Raw genomic sequence first — 18497 nt, forward strand, 5'->3', positions numbered from 1 at the left:
CCCACAGAGGAGGGTGTCCCACAGAGGAGGGTGTCCCACAGAGGAGGGCGTCCCACAGAGGAGGGTGTCCCACAGAGGAGGGTGCCCACAGAGGAGGGCGCCTTGTGGTCCTGACAGCACACTTCCTCCACTCCTCCTCCTGAGTTCCAGGCTCCTCTTTCTAAGTGTCCACTGAACAGTGTTGGGTGGGCATCATGTCTTCACCACACACCCGCCTCCAGATCTGTGCTGCTGGAGAGACTGCAGGCAGGAAGGCCTTCAGCGCTCGCATGCCTGTGGCACCACGGAGGGCAGCCACACCCCATGGTCCCAGTCCCCACAGTTTGGTGGTGCCCACTGCAGCTGGCAGCCACAGGGACTGTGCACCCAGGACGGCACGCACCTGGCTGCTTCCTGACTGAGGTCTTCCGGGAAAGGCAGCAGAGGCCAAGACCCGATGCTCTTCCCACAGCTCAGCACCTGGGAGGAAACGTACTTTTCTTACAACCATATCCTAGAAAGTATGCTTTCAACTGTCACAGATGTTGAATCACCTTCTAGAAAATATGATTTGTAAAATCGTTACAGATTCTACATTTGAAACTGAGATGGTCGGGCTCGCAGAAATCTGGTAGATCCAGCTGAGGGACAGACACCTACACCAGAGGGTAGTGGGTAGCGAACATCTGGATGGCTGTGGACATGTCCACAGATCCTTCTGACACCCTCAGTTCAGATGTGGGACCTATGTCCGTTCCGCTGAGCTGGCACCAGCTTGGTAACTGGTCTGTGTCCAAGACAACAAAGCGGAGAGAGGGGCCCACGTGGCCCTGGTTCTGGGTGAAGCAGCCATCACCTGGGGACTGATTCTCAGGGCCCCTAGAGACCTCTGGTCAGCTTCCAGGCTTCCTGGGAGAGACACTGTCCAGCAAAGCCAAGGGGACCACAGCCCAGTGACACCCAGCTGAAGGCACACGATGAATCCCTCAGCGAAGTTCTCTAATTTCTCTCCACAAAACTCAGCAAACTGACAGGAAGCTGCTGATATGCAGAATGTGGTGACACCGGGCCACAGCAACACCAAAGCACAGGGCGCAGGACCATGGGCCAGACTGGGAAGCGAGTGATCAAGAGAGCGCACGAGCAGGCCACCGTGAGGCCGCCACTGTGAGGACAGGAAGAGGCCACCGAGGGCCAGGGAAAAGGACAGCAAAAGCAACCGAGACCTGAGAGGCTGTGGCCAGTGCCAGGCCGTAGGGCTAAGCCTGCCCTAGGGAGCCTTCCCTCCACCCGCTCTCTGAAGGTGGGCCCTGCAGCAGGCTCCGGCACCCCTGGCTCCGCAGTGCCATCTTGGAGAGCATAGTGCATGACAGGTACAGGGCTGCAGCAGGATGGCCTCAGAGGAACCGGGCAGAACGCCCGTCAGGCACCACTCAGGCTGAGCCCCACCTCAAGGGCACGGGATGCTGGGGACGCTCACGTCCTCTGGGGGAGGAAGCTGTTCTCACTGCCCTGGCCTCCTCAAGGCCCGCTCCTCCAGGCTGCTCTGTGAAGGGTCCCTGCCCGGTCATGTGCTGATCTCACAGCTGCCCTGAGGGGGGCCACAGGACTGACATCCAGTCCCCTGTACCACCCTCATGTCCTGCCATCTGAGAACAGAGCACCTAGCCAATTCCCCAACTGGGACTTCCTGGCAGAAATGCTTAAAATTTTGTCTGAATTTACAAGTCAACGAAAGCTCAGAGTAGAGGAAAAACAGCTTTCCTCCCCACTGACAAAAGCGGTTCCCTGGGCAGATGACACACTGCCACCGGCTGCTGGGCTCTGTGCGCAACACTTCCCAACTCCCAACATCTGATTCTAAAACATCCCGAGACACACACTACCATCGTTCTCAACCATCAGTCACAGGAAGAGGGAGCCACGTGGCTGAGCTTTCCCAACAAGCAAAAGGCTGTGACCACAAAGTGGCATCATGGCCACAGGCTGTCAGGCCCTGAAGGCTGGGCGGAAGGAGCAGCCTTACACAGACGCTCATTCCCAGGCACCCTGGATCTGGCGTACCTGCTTTTTAAGCTGAAAAGCTGGGTGGCAACGAGAACTGTAGCCTTCTGCAAGTCTAAACAGCCCTTTTATTGCTGCTTCCTCCTAGTTCAGGAAAAAATAGACATTAGTTACAGGTTCTGGTTAGGTTTTCAGTTTTCTTATATTTAATTATAAGTAACTTAGAATTTAAATTCCTTATTATCTTCTTTCAAATAGCTTCATTTAGAATCATTTCATTAGGTATGAATAAAAACAAGTAAAACTATTCATTAAAATAGGTTAGACCTGGGCCGGGTGCAGTGGCACATACCTGTAATCCCAGCAGCACAGGAGGCTGAGGCAGGAGGATCACAAGTTCAAAGCCAGCCTCAGCAAAAGCGAGCTGCTAAGCAACTCAGGGAGACCCTGTCTCTAAATAAAATCAAAATAGGGCTGGGGATGTGGCTCAGTAGTCAAGTGCTCCTGAGTTCAATCCTCAAGACACCACCCCACCCCACTCTCAAAAAAGAAAAAAAATAGATTGGACCTGATAGTCAACTCATACTTAACAAAAGGATTTTCTTTTCTTTTTTCTTTCCTTTTTTGGTACCAGGAATTGAACCCAGGGGCCCTTTACCACTGAGCCACATCCCCAACCCTTTTCAAATTTTTTAATTTTGAGATAGGTTCTCACTAAGTTGCCCAGGCTGGCCTTGAATTTGCAATCCTCCTGCCTCGGCCTCCTGAGCCACTGGGACAACAGGCATGCACCATTGTGCCTGGCATGAAATGATTCTAAATGGAGCCGAAGAACCGTGATAACATACAAAGGCCACATCCTCTGTCCACAATGCAACAAAATTATAAAAACACCAGGAATTGAACCCAGCCCTTTTAAAATTTTTTTATTTTGAGACAGGGTCTCACAAGTTGCCTGAGCACCTGCCTTCTGTTCTAAGACACACAGGCACAGGAGAGTCTTTGGAGGAGAGGGAAAGAACGTGTGCAGGAGGATGTGACTGCTGCGTTGAGAAGAGAAGGAAGGCATCACGGGATGTGGGAGACCAACCTTGCACGTGACTGGGTCACACTCCCCGGCTGGGTGCTGAGGCGCTCAGTCACAGAAATGTGGCAGAGCCTTCCCCACCCTTCTTGGGTCTGAGGGTCGGTGTCTCGTGCATGGGTGTGTCTTGCTACAGCCCCATGGGTGGAGCTACGCTCACCTGTTCCTTTGTAACATAACCCCTTGCCCTGTTTAGGATAGAATCTTCCATGGAGGTGCCTTCTGTGTGTGTCCCCTTCTCTTACTGTGCCCTTGGGTGTGGCCTACCCAGGTGTCAGTCAACCTGCTGACAGTGGACATCATGAAGATACTCAGACCCTGAAACCTGACCCCTTGCCTCATTTGAATAGCTTCTCCTCAATAAAAGGGGTCAGTGCATGCTCTCGCTCTCTCTCTTCCTGCGGACCCTTAAGGTCAGAGGAGCCGTCACAGAGACCCCAAAGAAAAAGGTATTTGTGTCTCTTGTGGGGTTACTTTGCACAGCCCAGTCAGCCCAGTTTTCCTGGAGTGACCCCTGAGCCTTTTAGTCTCAAACGGGAGGAAGTGGAAACCTGTCGGAACCAGCGACATTCCAGAGAGAGTGAAGATGGGTGGCCAGGTGGTGGCTTGGAGTAAGAGATTTGGGACGTATTTTTAAGACAGAAGACTGAATATGGAATGTGAAAACACAGGAAAGAGGACTTGGGAGTTGTAGGCCTGAGTGGTCACCTGCAAAGAGAGAAGCTGCACAGATGGAATCTCGGGACATGAGGGGCTCACCACGGGTGTGAACACTAGAACTTCCAGGTCACTGAGGGGTTTTCCACACCGTGAAACGTAGGTATCGGTTTTTCTGGACTAACCTATCAGAAGATAATATCTTCTGTTGTTTTCTGGGTTTGTGTTTATTTGACTGCACAAGTTCACATGGAGAGACTACAAAATAGGCAAGAAATTTCTGAGAAAAGAGTAATGTGGGATTAATTTGGCAGATATTAGGTTGCATCATGAAGTTTTAACAAAGGCAAGAGCTTTTAGCCAGAGATGGAGCTTGATGCACAAAGAACAAAGACGTTGATGCTCTACATGGTGTCAGATGACTTGCTGGCAATTTGTAAAGGAAAAAAAAAAAAAAATGTAAAGCTAGATTGTCTACCTCAAACCCAAGATGAACTAAATTCCACTTGGATCAAAAGATGTAAAGGTGGGGGTGGGCAGTAAAAGCAGTAGGGAAGACATGACTGCATTTATAATTCCGGAAAGCAAAGAAGTATGCAAGATTGGGATACAACTGGGTGTGGTGGTGGACACCTGTAACCCCAAGGACTCAGGAGGCAGAGGCAGGAGGATCCCAGTTCCAGGCCAGCCTGCACAACTTAGTGAGACCCTGTCTCAAAATAAAATACAAAAGGACTGGGAATGTAGTTCAGTAGTAAAGTGCCCCTGGGTTCAATCCCCAGATCCCTAGTAGCACACACAAATAAAGAAAGAAGAAAAATAACCCAAATGCAAACACCAAAGAGAAAAGAGTCAAATGCGAAAGACAAATAATAAGCAGTATGCCCTGAAAATGGAAAAGAAGCCAACAGAAACAGTAAAACAGAAAGCATGGAGCAAAAGACTCCAACAGGCAGTTAAAACAATTCCAGACACCAAAGATCAAAATACCAAGTAGAGAAATGGGAAGAGGCAGAACGGAGGGTAGAGTCAGGCTGTGTGTCCTGCCTTCAGCTCAGAGCCCAGACAGCTGCAGAAGAGCTGCCCATGTGGCTGACGGAGGCCCACCCTGACCCAACACCTGACTCACAGAGATGCAGAGTGACTCCGAGATTCTGGCTACTAGAGCAGAGAACAAGAAGGGGCTCATTCGGGGGAACCTGCACCTGCTCCTCAGCACAAGGCAGGGCAGGGGAGGGAACCAAGTGAGGAAAGCTGGCTGGAAAAGTGGCTGGAGAAGCTGCTGGAGAGGCAGTGGGCTGTGTGGGAAGCACTCACGCTTTTCAACTTGTAAATGGAGAACTGTGGCAGGAGGCTGCCGTGTGAAGGTCATGCTTAAGCTTGCAGCTTTGAGAAAGAGGAATCTCTGAATCTTCACATCTTCCTGGATATAGCAGAAGATACTGTCAGGGGGGAGTGCCTTTGCAGCAGCTGTACAGATCATACACACACGGTGAGATGGCTGAGATCTGAAAGCCACCTAGATCCACCGTCTCCCAGCAGCAGCAGTGGAGTGGTGGGGTGCACTGCACTGCTGGGGTGCGTGGCATTCCTTCCTGCGTGCCAAGGTCTTCTTGGGATGCACACACACCATCACCCATGCCAAGGAGGCCTCCCCACTCAGACAGTGACACCAGGGTCCCATCTCCTCTGCACCAGCAGGAGCTCTCTGTAACCTGGAGGCCATGTGGAGTCCCAGGGCCACCCTGGCTGTGCCAAGAAAGGAAGGGGTTAACAGCTCTGGGCATGTGGCAGCTCCCCAGCCAGCACACAAAGCCACCTCCATGCCAAAGACAAATCTGAGTGCTGAGCCACCAGAAAACACACCAGCACCCAGGCCCATTACCAGGCATGAGCAGGAGTCAGCAGGGTGAGGACTACATGGATAGCTCCATGCAAGCTTTTGAAGCAGCCTGATGATCTTGACATGGAATAAATATGCATAGCACAACCAGCACCATACTGGTTCTTTCAGAATAAAAAAAAAGACCCAACGATATGCTGTCTGCAAGACAGACATCTCACCAGCAAAGACATTCAAGACTAAGGATGGAAAACAAATGCAATCTGACACCCAGCATGAGTAGCTCTTTTCTTATCTGACAAAGCAGACATCAAGACAAAGTTAGAAGAGACAAAGAAGTCACATTTACCATTATGTACTGATAAAGGGGACCATCCAACAAGAAGATATAACAATTATAAGGCACACACTATAAGGGACAGACAGGCCAATAACAGTGTGACTTTAAAACTGGGCATGGTGGTGCACACCTGTAATCTGTTATTCAGGAAAGATGAGTCCAAAGGATTGCAAGTTCAAGGCTGCCTGAGACCCAGCCTCAAAATAAAAAAATAAAAAGGGCTGAATATACTTTCTTTTCAGCTGCTCTTAGAACTTTCTCCAAAACAGATCATATATTGGGCCATAAAGTAAGAATTAGCAAATATTTAAAAAATTGAAATAATTTCTTGCACTTATCATAATTAAGTGAAATTAGATATCTACAGCAGGAAAAACTACAGAAAATATACACGAACATGGAGATCAAACAATACGTTTTTGAATGATGAATGGGTCACTTAAGTAATCAGGGAAAAATTTTTAATTCTTAGAATCAAACAAAACAGAAACAGAACATCCCTGAATCTGTGGGATACAGCAAAGGCAATAAATACAAAGGTAATAAATACACAGCTATAAATTTCTAAGAGGAAAATTTAGCTATAAAAATAGCTATAAATTTCCCTCTTCAAGAGCTACAAGTGCCTACATTAAAAAAATCAGAAAGGTCTCAAATAATCTAGTGATACACCTTAAGTTCTTAGAAAAACAAAGCAACTCTAAAACTATAAGTAAAGAAATAATAAAAATGAGAACTGACATTAGTAAAAGAGAGAATAAAAGAATACAAAGGAATAATGAAACAGAGTTGGTTCTTTGAAAAGATGAGCAAGATTGATAAACCCATAGTTAAACTAACCAAAAAAGACAGAAGACCCAAATCAATAAAATGAGAGACAAAATTGGGATAAAAAAAAAATTGCATCTTCATCAAACAGACACCACTGAAACTGAGAGGATCATTAAGGACTACTTTGAAAGCTTATATTCCAATAAATAGGAAAATCTAGAAGAAATGGATAAATGTCTAGACACATATAACCTACCAAAATTGAACCAAGAGAGCATAGAATATTTAAGGAGATTTAAGGAGAACAATAAGAAGCAAGAGATTAAAGCGATTAAAAAAAAATCTCCCAATAAAAAAGCCCAGAATTAGTCTGATTCATGGCTGCATTTTGCCAGACCTTAAAGGGAGAACCAACACCAATGCTCCTCAAATTATGTCATGAAATAGGTAGGCAAGAAACACTTCCAAACTCATTCTACAAAGCTAGAATCATCCTGTACCAACACTAGAAGAGGATATATCCAGGAAAGAACATTACAGACAGATATCTTTGCTGAAGTCAGAAACAATGATCCTTAAAACAAAATCATTGCAAAATGAATTCAACAACATACTAAAAAGATCACACACCACAGTCAGGAAGGTTTCATTCCAAGGATGCAAGAATGTTTCAATGTTAGCAAATTAGCAAGTTTACTAATCACGTAAACAGAATCAAGAACAAGAATTACATGATCTTCTCAATAGATGCAGAAGAAGCCTTCAACAAAGCTCAACACCCACTCATGTTAAAAACCCTGAAGAAATAGGAATACAATAGACTTACTTCAACATAATAAAGGCTATATTTGAAAAACCCAAAGGTAATATCAAGCTGAACGGGGGAAAAACCAAAAGCATTTCCTCTAACATCAGGAACAAGACAAGAAGGTCCATTCTCACCACTCCTCATCAGACTTTGGCCAGAGCAATTAGGCAAGAGGAAGAAACAAAGAGAATACAAACAGGAAAGAAATAAGTCAAATTATCCTTACTGGTACATAAGGAAGACCCTAAAGACTGCACCAAAAGATTCTTAGAATTGATAAACAAATTCAGCAAAGCAGCAGAATACAAAACCAAATTTAAAAATCAATAGCTTTTCTATACACAAATAATGAATCTGCTAAGAAAAAAATCAGGAACACCATTCTATTCATAATAGCTTCAAAAAAATCAAATACCTAGGAGTAAATCTAATGGAGGTTAAAAAAAAAAAAAAAGAACACCACTAAACAAATTGTAGAATACTGAAAAAGGAATTGAAGAAGACACTAGAAGATTGAAAGACCTCCCATGTTCATACATTGGCAGAATTAATATTGTTAAAATGGAAGAGCTAAAATCAGCATACTATAGTGATGGGTGCACACCAAGGTTTAGAACAGCACGATTCATAACAGCCAAGTTAAGGAACCAGCCTGCATGCCCATCCACAGATGAAGGGATAAAGAAAATGTGGTGTGTACACAGTGAGGTCATACACATCATGTAAGTGAGATGAGCAGACTCAGCAGGTCAAGGGTCAAAGCCAGAGAAATGAGGGGAAAAAAAAGGGAAAATGGAAAGGAGAACCTTGGAGTAGAGAAAGGGACAGAGGTGGGAGGAGGTAGCTGCAGAATGAGACCCAGGAAAGAGCACTGAGCAGAGAAGGAGAATGAAGGGAGGGGATGGGAACTGAAGGGCAGTAGGACAGATGGACATCACTCTCCTGTGTTCATATATGATACACGACCAGTGAAACTCCACATCGTGTTCAACCACAAGAATGGGGTCCTACTAGAGTAAGTCATACTCCGTGTATGTACAAACACGTCAAAACACACTCTACTGTCACCTTTATGTAAAAAGAATAAAAGAGATTAAAAAAAGGCATTGACCAAAATAAGCTATGTACCTGTATATATATATCAAAATGAATTCTACTTTTATGTAAAACTACAATGCACCAACTAAAACAACAGTGATAAATACAAGGAAGATGTCTTAGATTTTTTTTTTTTTTTTTTTTTTTTGGTGGTGCTGGAGATTGAACCCAGGGCCTTGTGGATGCAAGGCAAGCACTCTACCAACTGAACCACATCCCCAGTTCCCTTAGTCAGTTTTTCATCACTGTGACCAAAAGACCCAACAAGAACAACAAAGAAAAGTTTGTTTGACTCAAAGTTTCAGAGGTCTCAGTTCACAGATGGCCAACTTCACCGCTCTGGCCCTGAGGTGAGGCGGAACCCCGGGAGGAAGTGTGTGTGGAGGAAGGCAGCTCAGGAAGGACAATCAAGAAGCAGAAAGAGCTCTGCTCACCAGGGACAAATGCACACCCTAAGGCACACTCCCAGTGACCTACCTCCTCAAGCCACATCCTACCTGCCTACACTTACCACCCAGTTAATCCATTCAGAATTAATGCACTGATCAGCTTAATCCTCTTATAACCCAATTGTTTCACCCGTAAACTTTCTTGGACTGTCTCACACATAAGTTTGGGGGTAAACCTCATATCTAAACAATAACAGAAGACTAGTAGAGTGGAGGAAGAAGAAGATAGAGGAAGGAAAGAGGAGAGGGAAAGGGGAAGTACTGGAGCCTGAAATGGAGCAAATTAAGTTAAACGCATTTGTTTTATGTCAAAATGAATCCCTCTATTACACAGAACTATAATACATTAGCAAACACATTTTAAAATACTGTAAAGTGGCAAATTATTGAAAGCAATCCACAAATTCAATGCAAATACCATCAAAACTTCAATATCATATTTCACAAATCTAGAAAAAACAATCTAAAAATTCATACAGAAGCATAAAAGACCCAGAACAGCCAACGTAATCCTGAGCAAAAAGAGTAATACTGGAGACATCACTATACCTGACCCCATACACTACAGAGCCATAATAACAAAAGTAGCATGGTGTTGGCATAAAAACAGACACCAAGACTAATGGAATAAATCAGGAGAGAGACAAATCCACCGATATAGTCACCAGATTCTTGACAAAGTTGCCAATACAGGTGTTGGAGAAAAGACAGCAGTTTTAACAAATGGTGCAGGGAAAAGTGGATACCCACATGTAGAAGAATGAAACAAGATCCCTATCTCTTACCCTGCACAAAACTCGATTTGAAATGGATCAAGGAACTAAGTGTAAGACCAGAAAATTTTTAACTCTTGGAAGGAAATGGGGGAAGCCCTTCGACAGACTCAGGCAATGACTTTCTGAATGGCTCATGAAATAATTGACAAATGGGAATGCATCAAATCAAAAAGCTTTTGCACAGCAAAGGAAACAACAGGCTTACGACAGCGTACAGAAGGGGAGAAAGCCCTTTGTCAGCTATCTTCTGAGGAAGGAAAATATTTGGAAAACATATGAAGAACTCAAAAAATACAGTACCAAAAGAAACAAATAACACATTCAATAAATGGGCAAATGAATAGAAACTTCTCAAAAGAAGTACAAATGGGCAAAAATTGTATATAAAAAAAATCTTCATCTTTAGCCATCGGGGAAATGCAAATCAGAACTACAATGAGGCTGGACTGTAGCTCAGTGGCAGAGCGCTTGCCTAGCATGTGGCAGGCACTGGGTTCAATCCTCAGCACCATATAAAAATTAACAAATAAAATAAAGATGGTTTGTCCCTACACAACTACAAAAAAAACTAAAAAAAAAAAAAAAAAAAAAAAAAACCTACATTGAGATTCTACCTCACCCCAGTCAGAATGGCAGCCAACAAAAATACAAAAAACAATAAATGCTGGTGAGGACGCAGGGAAGAGGAACTCTAACACACTGTCGCTGGAAAGCTAAATTAGCCCAGCCACTATGGAAATCAGTAGAGACGTTCCTCAAAAAGTAAAAATAGGACTAACATGTACTGTGGAGATACCTGCACACTTGTATTTATTGAGGCACAATCCACAATAGCCAAGTTATGGAATCCGCCTAGATGTCTGCAGACAGATGAATGGATAAAGACAATGGTATATATAACAACCAAGTTTTATTCAGCCATAAAGAAGAACAGAATTAGGATATCATTTGCAGGAAACAGATGGAACTGGAGAATGTGAAGTGAGATAAACCAGACTCAGAAAGACAATTCCTATGTTTTCTCCCATACATGGAAGCTAGAGGGGAAAAGGACATCATGAATTTGAAGGGAGACCATTAGAGCAGAGAAGGGGACAGGGAAGGGAGGGCAGGCAAGGGAGGTTCTGGGGAGTGACCCTGATCAAAAGATGTGCATGTGCAAATGTGCCACAAGGAAACCCACCTTCTGCATGACCAACACACACCAGTGAAAGGGGAAGGAAAGGAAAGGAATGTTGAAAGAATCCTGGATCAAGAGTCACTGCCTGGATCTGTTGACACTTGGAGAGCCATACCATTCCATCCAGACGTGCAGATAGCAGTCAACAGGATGAGCATCAGGACTGGACCCACACTCCAGGACCTGGTGTTACAGAACGTACTATGCAACAAGGCCTTGCCCATCCCCAATCTGGAGTACCTGCCCAGGGTGCTCACCCTGCAGTCGTACAAGGAGGCTATAATAGGGGGTCACATGGAGATGCTCAAGAAGATGGTGCTGTCCTGCCCCTTGGCCTGTTTGCCTGTGGAGTACCTGCTGAAGACAAGTGATGTGAAGGCCTTAAAAACCCTACTGAATGGGCTAAACTTGCTGATTTCCCAAAACGTTCACCCCAGGAAATGGAAACTGAAAGCAATCGATTTTCGGGAAGTGAATCAGGACTGCTCCAATGAGTGGTCCAGAGCCCCACTGGGCGCCTGCTCACAAGAAGCCACGTCTCCAAAGGAAAGAGAGAAATGCAGCCAAAGAGCCTGAAGCCACACTTGAAGATCCTCATAGATTTCGATCTGGACAAAGTCTTCCAAAGATTCCTTGGCAGCCTCAGGGAGTGGGTAGAAGAGAGAAAGGGGATGGTCCGTATGTACTGCGAGAAGCTGCAGATCGGGGGTTTCTACTTGAAACTCTCTAAATTCCTGAGGACTCTGCCATTGTACTACGTGCAGGAACTGGAGGTGAATGCTCAGCACTGGACTCGAGAAATAATGGAACATTTTTGTTTTTGCCTGATCGAGATGAGGAACCTTCGCGTCCTCCATCTCTCCAATTTGTGCCCGCAAGTCTTCACCAGCCACTCGGTAAACAGGTGGTTTTCTCTAGATTCAGCCTTCAACTGCGGAAGGTGAAAAACCTCCACAAACTCTATGTGAACAACGTCTTCTTCCTCTACAGAGCGCTGCACAAAATCCTCCTGTAAGCACGAAGGGAGTCAGACTCCCTTGAAAACACTCTCGCTGAGAGGTTGTCTGCTCAAGGAGAAGGATTTAAAGCATCTATCCATGTGTCCAAGCACTGATCAACTGAAGTGTCTGTATCTCAGCTCTTTTTCCATAAAAGATATGAGTCCTGAGCCCCTCCAGGTCCTGCTGGATAAGGTGGCACACACCCTTGAGACCCTGGTCTTAGGGTTTTGTGAGCTAACAGAGTCCCAGCTAAATGCCATCTCACCAGCTCTGGGTCACTGTTCCCAGCTCAGAACCTTCAGTTTCTGTGGAAACCAAATCCCCCTGACTGCTCTTAAGAACCTGCTGAGGCACACCACTAGCCTGCCAACAAGTGAAGTACCCTGCCCCTCTAGAGCGCTTTGACAAAATCCTCTGGGGTTTTTGGACTGAGATCAACCACATGAAATTTGACCAGGTTCAGAAGGAGTTGATGCAGCTGGTGAAGGACACCAGGCCTGTCCACCACATCCAGATTTATTCTTAAGATTGTGTTCTTCACCTCAAACGTACAGATTTTATTGCCTGAAACCCAGTGGCAATTTGGTAGGCAGGGGATTATTGACATGCACAACACATTAGCTTTCTTGGGTTGAAGTAAGGCTCAAGTAGAGTGCGCCCTGCAGGCATGAGGCCATGAGTTTGATCTCCAGAACCTCAAGAAAAGCTTCTTATAAATTTCTAATGGAGTTCATGTGTGCATATGGCCTCAAGTTTGAGTCCAGTCTTGACAACTCAGGAAGACCATCTCAAAATAAGGGCTGGGGATGAAGTTCTGGTCAAATGCCCTGGCTTCAATCGCCAGTACCCCTGAAATATGGGTTAGGGTAGGCCTTCAGGAAGATAGGTATAAGGGCCTTCATTTTACTATGTTACTTGGTCTTTGGCTCTATTATTCCATAATAAAAACGTATTAAATTTTCACTGCTTAAAAAAAAAGGAAAGGAATGCCAGGCTCAAAGCTTTGTTTCTACAGGTCCCTCACACAGGTGCCTGCATGCACACTGATGCTCAGTTCAGCATCCTCCTTAGGAACCTTCCGTGTCAAGCAGAGTCATAATCCATGTGCCACCAAGGACAGCTTGCATGAGTGATGCTCCACTGACAAAGCAGAACACCAGACAGGTGACAAAAAATACTTTAGAATAAAGATAGCAAAGCACGTTTTATGAAAAATGCCAGTTACAAACATAACACACCTTCCTATGACCCACTCTGGGTGCCCACAGAAAGCACGTGGATGCCAATGGCTGGCTGTGCTTCTAATAATAACAATAAAAAGATTATTAATAATTAATTACACTTGAAAAATAAACTACATTCTTTCATTCCTGAGTGACAGTGACTCTAACTACCTTCTTCCCTGTGCAGTACCTTAAAAGCTGACAGTTCCTCTTCACCAGCACATCTGAGCACAAGTACTGTGGAAAAGGCAAGTAACTGACTTGCTGCTTCTCTTGGAAACTCAAGTAAGTCGATCTCCCCATGGCTCAAACGATCTCGCAGACGGGGGCCCTCCTGATGGTTCAGGAAATCCCAGAGAAATTCCTTACAAAATATAAAGAGGAAACGTTCTGTGAGCATTCCAGGCAGAAGGGGAAGCAAGTGCAAGGTGCAGACACGGGCCGCGCCTACACGTGTGGAATGATAGGAAAAGTGGGTCTCCAGGACTGCGCTCATCAAGCTGTAGGGCTGGATTGTCATGGGAGGGCCCTACTGTCCAGGCACCAAGCAGGATGCACAGACAAGAGAGTCTGAGAGGACCTGAGAACTAAGCACCAAGGGGCAGATGGAACTCTCACCTTTGTTACTCTCACCCTTCCTCAGGGAAGGGAACTGGACTGTCAGCATTTGGAAACAAACTTTTAAACACAAGAAGGCTCGGCTCTCATGTGCACAAGCACAGCTCTCTAGTGCCTCCTCATTCCTCTCTCTCCCTTGGGCTCCTCTGTTGACCAATCTTCCCTCTTTGAGCTGATACAGACAGCTGTTTCTTACTGTAGCAGCACATGCCCAAGGCTTCACACTCAGATTATAAGGAAAGGGGTCCTGGGCAAGCTGCCGATGGAGTCCCAGAGACTCAGGATAGAACTGAGTACCAGATATGCTAGGGAAATTGTCTGAAAGTAGGAATGGATGAAGAGCATCATGAACCCAGAAACTGGAATCTAGATCTTCCAACTCTCAGGTGGAAAGAATACATATCTACTTAAAGCCTGAAGCAGTCATTACAGTATCTTCTTCTTCTTCTTCTTTTTTTTTTAAAGAGAGAGAGAGAGAACTTTTTAATATTTATTTTTTAGTTTTCAGCAGACACAACATCTTTGTTTGTATGTGGTGCTGAGGATAGAACCCGGGCCGCACACATGCCAGGCGAGAGCGCTACCGCTTGAGCCACATCCCCAGACCCTACAGTATCTTCTTAAAGTACAAAACAGTGAAAGGAGAAAACAACTCTAAAACATTAATGGTTCTCTTCTTCACCCCATGATCAATCCTTTTAATCTACTGTTATATTTTACACATATATTTTACTTTCTCTACAGCACAAATACATATAACTACCAAATGCAAATACTGCTTTGGGACATGGCAGCTAAGTTAGCAGGCCTTCAACAGGACAAGAATAACCAGGCTACAGAACACAGCCCAGGATGGAGACATGGCTCAGCCAGGTCTGGGACAGGTCAAGGCTGGGCTCAGTGTGGCTCAGATCTGTTCTAGAGTGCACCATAGCAAAATGACTTAATCCTAGACTAGAGAAGTGGAAAATGTTCATAAGCAGAAGTCACTAGGCTGGAAACTGTCAAATACTTACCATAGCAGGTTCTCCAAGGAAAAGAGGAAGTTGATTTATTCTGCCATCGTTCATGTGTTTTGCCAATATCTAAAACACCCAAAATAAACTGTTAAACTGAACCACCCACACATATAGGCACAGTCTCATTCATACACCCACACATACAATTAAAATATCAGTATTCCTAAAGTAATTATGTTGGTTAAGAACAATTTTCCTAAACAGTGGCTGCTATGTTTTTAAAACTGCCCTTATTCACTTGATTTGTTTGAAACTAATATAGCATGTTAAATACTGAAGGTACATTCTTTGACTGCAAGTTCTGTGTGTTTGTACATGCCTGCACACCCATTGGTCACTTCCTAAATCACTCTTTACTCACCGTGGACTTTGAAATCCAATGACCCTGACCTAGAACTATGGACCTGACCTTATACAGCTTTGACTTTACCATCCAACTTTACCATCTAACACCTCTTTATCAAATGCATCACGTATTGAAGTTCACAGCAAATTGCTCACCAATGGGACGCACCTGAGGTGAGCAGCCATTTTCTAACTTCCACTGCACACTTAAGAACCCAGTGGTCATGTCTCAGGCCAAATGACCTGCAGGTGCACAGCTCTGCCTCTGGCTTTCCCTTGGCTTTCCCAACCACCTTATCTGTGCCACATTCCAGGGGCAAAAGAATCACCACCAGGGCTCGCACACAGAAAGTGTCAATACTTACGGGCCACACAAGATACTTTTAATTGTGCTTCTTACCATTCTAGATTTTTGCTCTAGAATCACATCCCTCAATGCACAGATTAAATGCATCAGCACACAATGTAAACACATAGTAGTAGATGAGGTATGTTCCACATGCAAAAATTCAAAGCTAACCTGAAATCTAAAATGCAAGCCTCCCAGGTACTGCGCACGGTGGCATATAGCACGGTGGCACATACCTGTGATCATGTCAACTCAAGAGGCTGAGGCAGGAGGATTGCAAGTTTGAGGCCTGCCCAGGCAACTCAGTGAGACCCTGTCTCAAAATACAAAGGGCTAGAGATATAGCTCAGTGGTAGAGTTCCCCTGGGTTCCTTCCACCCCGCCCCCGCTCCAACACACACACACACACACACACACAAAGTAAGCCTCTAAATAAGTGCAGCCAATAATATCAATATCCCTTGGCATTTTCAAACTTTGCATTCTGGTAACTTTAGAAAGTGGATTAGTAATTCTGGGTCTCAACATCAGCCTGAAAGTTAATTTAAATCTAGCATAGATTTTTATGCTTTTATTACTATGAACATTTTCCTATAAACGTGATCTGGGGCTAATCTCTATGTTTGTGTTTGTATCTTAATTTGTATTTTAAAATAAGAGAATGTTTTGTTCCAAATCACCACATAAATCTAGCTACTTACTTCATCAAAGGTAGTATAAAGAGTTGTTGACTGCAGAAAAGGGAAAAAATGGAGAGAAATGATTAAAGCAAAATATAATAAAGTAACATTATTCAAAGTAGAAAAGGTTATGGTCATGCCACAAAACTGAAATCTGGTGAAAATGACCTTCATCTAGAATACTTATGGGCAAACAATTATGTTATTTAAAAAAATGAAATTCACCAAATCTGACAACTTGGATATGTTAGAACACTGCCTTTACCAGTACGTTAGCTCTGTTAATTCCCAGGTCGAGGACCCCAGACCTTACCAAATCACTGTCCACACCAACAGAGGACTCCTGCTGATGACTGGTATCAGCACATGCAAGAACAGTCTGGCACTTTCTCTAGCACATGGCCTGAGTGGCATGATGGGGACAGCAGTGTGGCACAGACCCCAAGGCAGGCTCCCCAGAGATCTGAGCCAAGCTCAACGCCACCCCACCACCTTACTTCACCCCGTAGACATGTGTTTTCTCTACAAAATGGTCAGTATCTCCCCACAGTGTGACGAAGCCAGCACTCTGTCTAGGCCAGCTCTCAGAAATGCCGCCCTGCTCGTTGCTCAGTGACCTGCTTTCCACGGGACACAGCTGCGTCTCTCTTGACCCACTCAGGGGTTAGGGTATCTGTATGGGCACCATGTGATACCATGGGGATGGCACCAGGTCAAGCTCATGCAACTCACGCGCACCATTAGAAGGTGACCTCACACAATGGCATCAGTGCGCGTATGCTGGCTGCACCCCATCCCGAAGTCAGATGTGGGCTTCTCTACTAGTGACATTGTGTCAACACTCAGAAAGTTCACACTTTAGCTACTTTGGGGTTTTGAACTGGGGCTATTCAACATGTACTATCAATGTTCTTCAACATTTTTGAGTATGTAAATGGCTCTAAAATTTGTAAGTTTTAGCTCTCAAACCTGTATTGATGGCCTAAAATTTTTCCTGAGTTATACTCTAAATATCCTCTTGCCCACTAAATATTTCTACAAAGGATCTCATTTATTGCCAGAAATTACGTGATAAATTTCTACCTGATTTTATGAAATAAGTATAAACATCTTCTCTGCCTCACTCCTAATGGATAAGCCCTTAGAAGTCAGAAATTCTGGGAAAATTTACATCCACATGCAGAAGAAGCCAGATGTGCATCCCACCAGCTACAAACGCAAATTCACAATAAATGAGAGACGTAAATGAAAGACATGAAACTACCAGAAGAAAACAGGAGAATGCTTCAGGACATTGGAATTGGCAAGAATCTTCAAGAGCACAGGAAACAAAAGCAAGAATAGATAAAAAAATCATTACAACAAACTAAAAAAACTTCTTCATAGTGAAGGAAATTATCAAGAGTGAATAAACAGCCTAAAGAAGGAAGAAAACATCTGCAAGCTGCACACTTGACAAAGGCTGATATCAAGTAACCCAAAGAACTCAAAAACTCAGAAGCAAAAACCAATAATGTGATTTAAAATGGGTTATAGACCTAAACAGACATTTCTCAAAAGAAGACATTCAAATGTCCAATGGGTACATAGAAAAAACGCTCATTATCACTAAACCCTGGGGACTTATGATCAGAACCACCGTGAGCCCTCACCAGGCTCCAGTGAGAATGGCCATTGCCAAGAAGACTGAAGGTGACCGCTGGCGAGCAGGTGGAGGAAAGGGGCCCTTGCACTGTTGTGGGAGTGTAAATCAGCACAGCCAGCGTGGAAAACCACACGGAGATTCCCTGAAACACCAACAGTAGAACTAGCACGTGACCCAGCCATCCCACTGCTAGGTCCACGTCCAGAGGAGAGGAGTCAGTGTGCTGAGGGACACCGGCTCTCCCTGGGTCACTGCAGCTCTACTCACAGAAGGTCTAGTGTCCATCAGCTGAGGGTGGACAGAGAAGGGGCCGGGCATGTGCCCCATGGAGCACGAGTCGGCCACAGAAGGACGACCCTGTCGTGTACAAGAAGATGGGCCTGGAGATCACTGTGCCAGGAGAACTAAGCCCGGCTCAGAGGGACAGGCACCGTGTGATCTCAGTCCAAGTGTAAGCTGGCGAGGTTGATCTCCCGGAGCTGAGCGCAGAAGGGTGTCTCCAGAAGTGGGGAAAGTTGGGGAGTGGGGGGCAGAGAGGTAGGCCAGTGGGTGCTGAGTCATAGGTAGGAGCAAGAAGTTCCGGTGTGCTACAGTACAGCAGGGTGACCAGATGTAATGAAAATGCACC

The 18497-nt window shown here is 44.9% G+C and overlaps 1 protein-coding gene across 4 annotated transcripts in view; it reads right to left on the bottom strand.

Annotated features, from left to right (window-relative positions):
- Ermard (ER membrane associated RNA degradation) overlaps window positions 1-18497 on the bottom strand; it is a 42077-nt gene that overhangs the window by 11375 nt on the left and 12205 nt on the right. For all 4 annotated transcript variants that reach the window (XM_046449296.1, XM_046449294.1, XM_046449295.2 and 1 more), the window contains 5 exons: window positions 16246-16275; window positions 14848-14916; window positions 13404-13577; window positions 2044-2127; window positions 383-459 (listed from right to left, as the gene is read on the bottom strand). In XM_046449296.1, coding sequence (XP_046305252.1) covers window positions 383-459; window positions 2044-2127; window positions 13404-13577; window positions 14848-14916; window positions 16246-16275 — 434 coding nt within the window. The remainder of the gene's footprint in view (window positions 1-382; window positions 460-2043; window positions 2128-13403; window positions 13578-14847; window positions 14917-16245; window positions 16276-18497) is intronic.

This window comes from Marmota monax, unplaced genomic scaffold, assembly GCF_021218885.2.
Source record: "Marmota monax isolate L192 unplaced genomic scaffold, Marmota_monax_Labrador192_F-V1.1 WCK01_AAM20220418_F8-fsc00083, whole genome shotgun sequence".
Lineage (NCBI taxonomy): Eukaryota > Metazoa > Chordata > Mammalia > Rodentia > Sciuridae > Marmota > Marmota monax.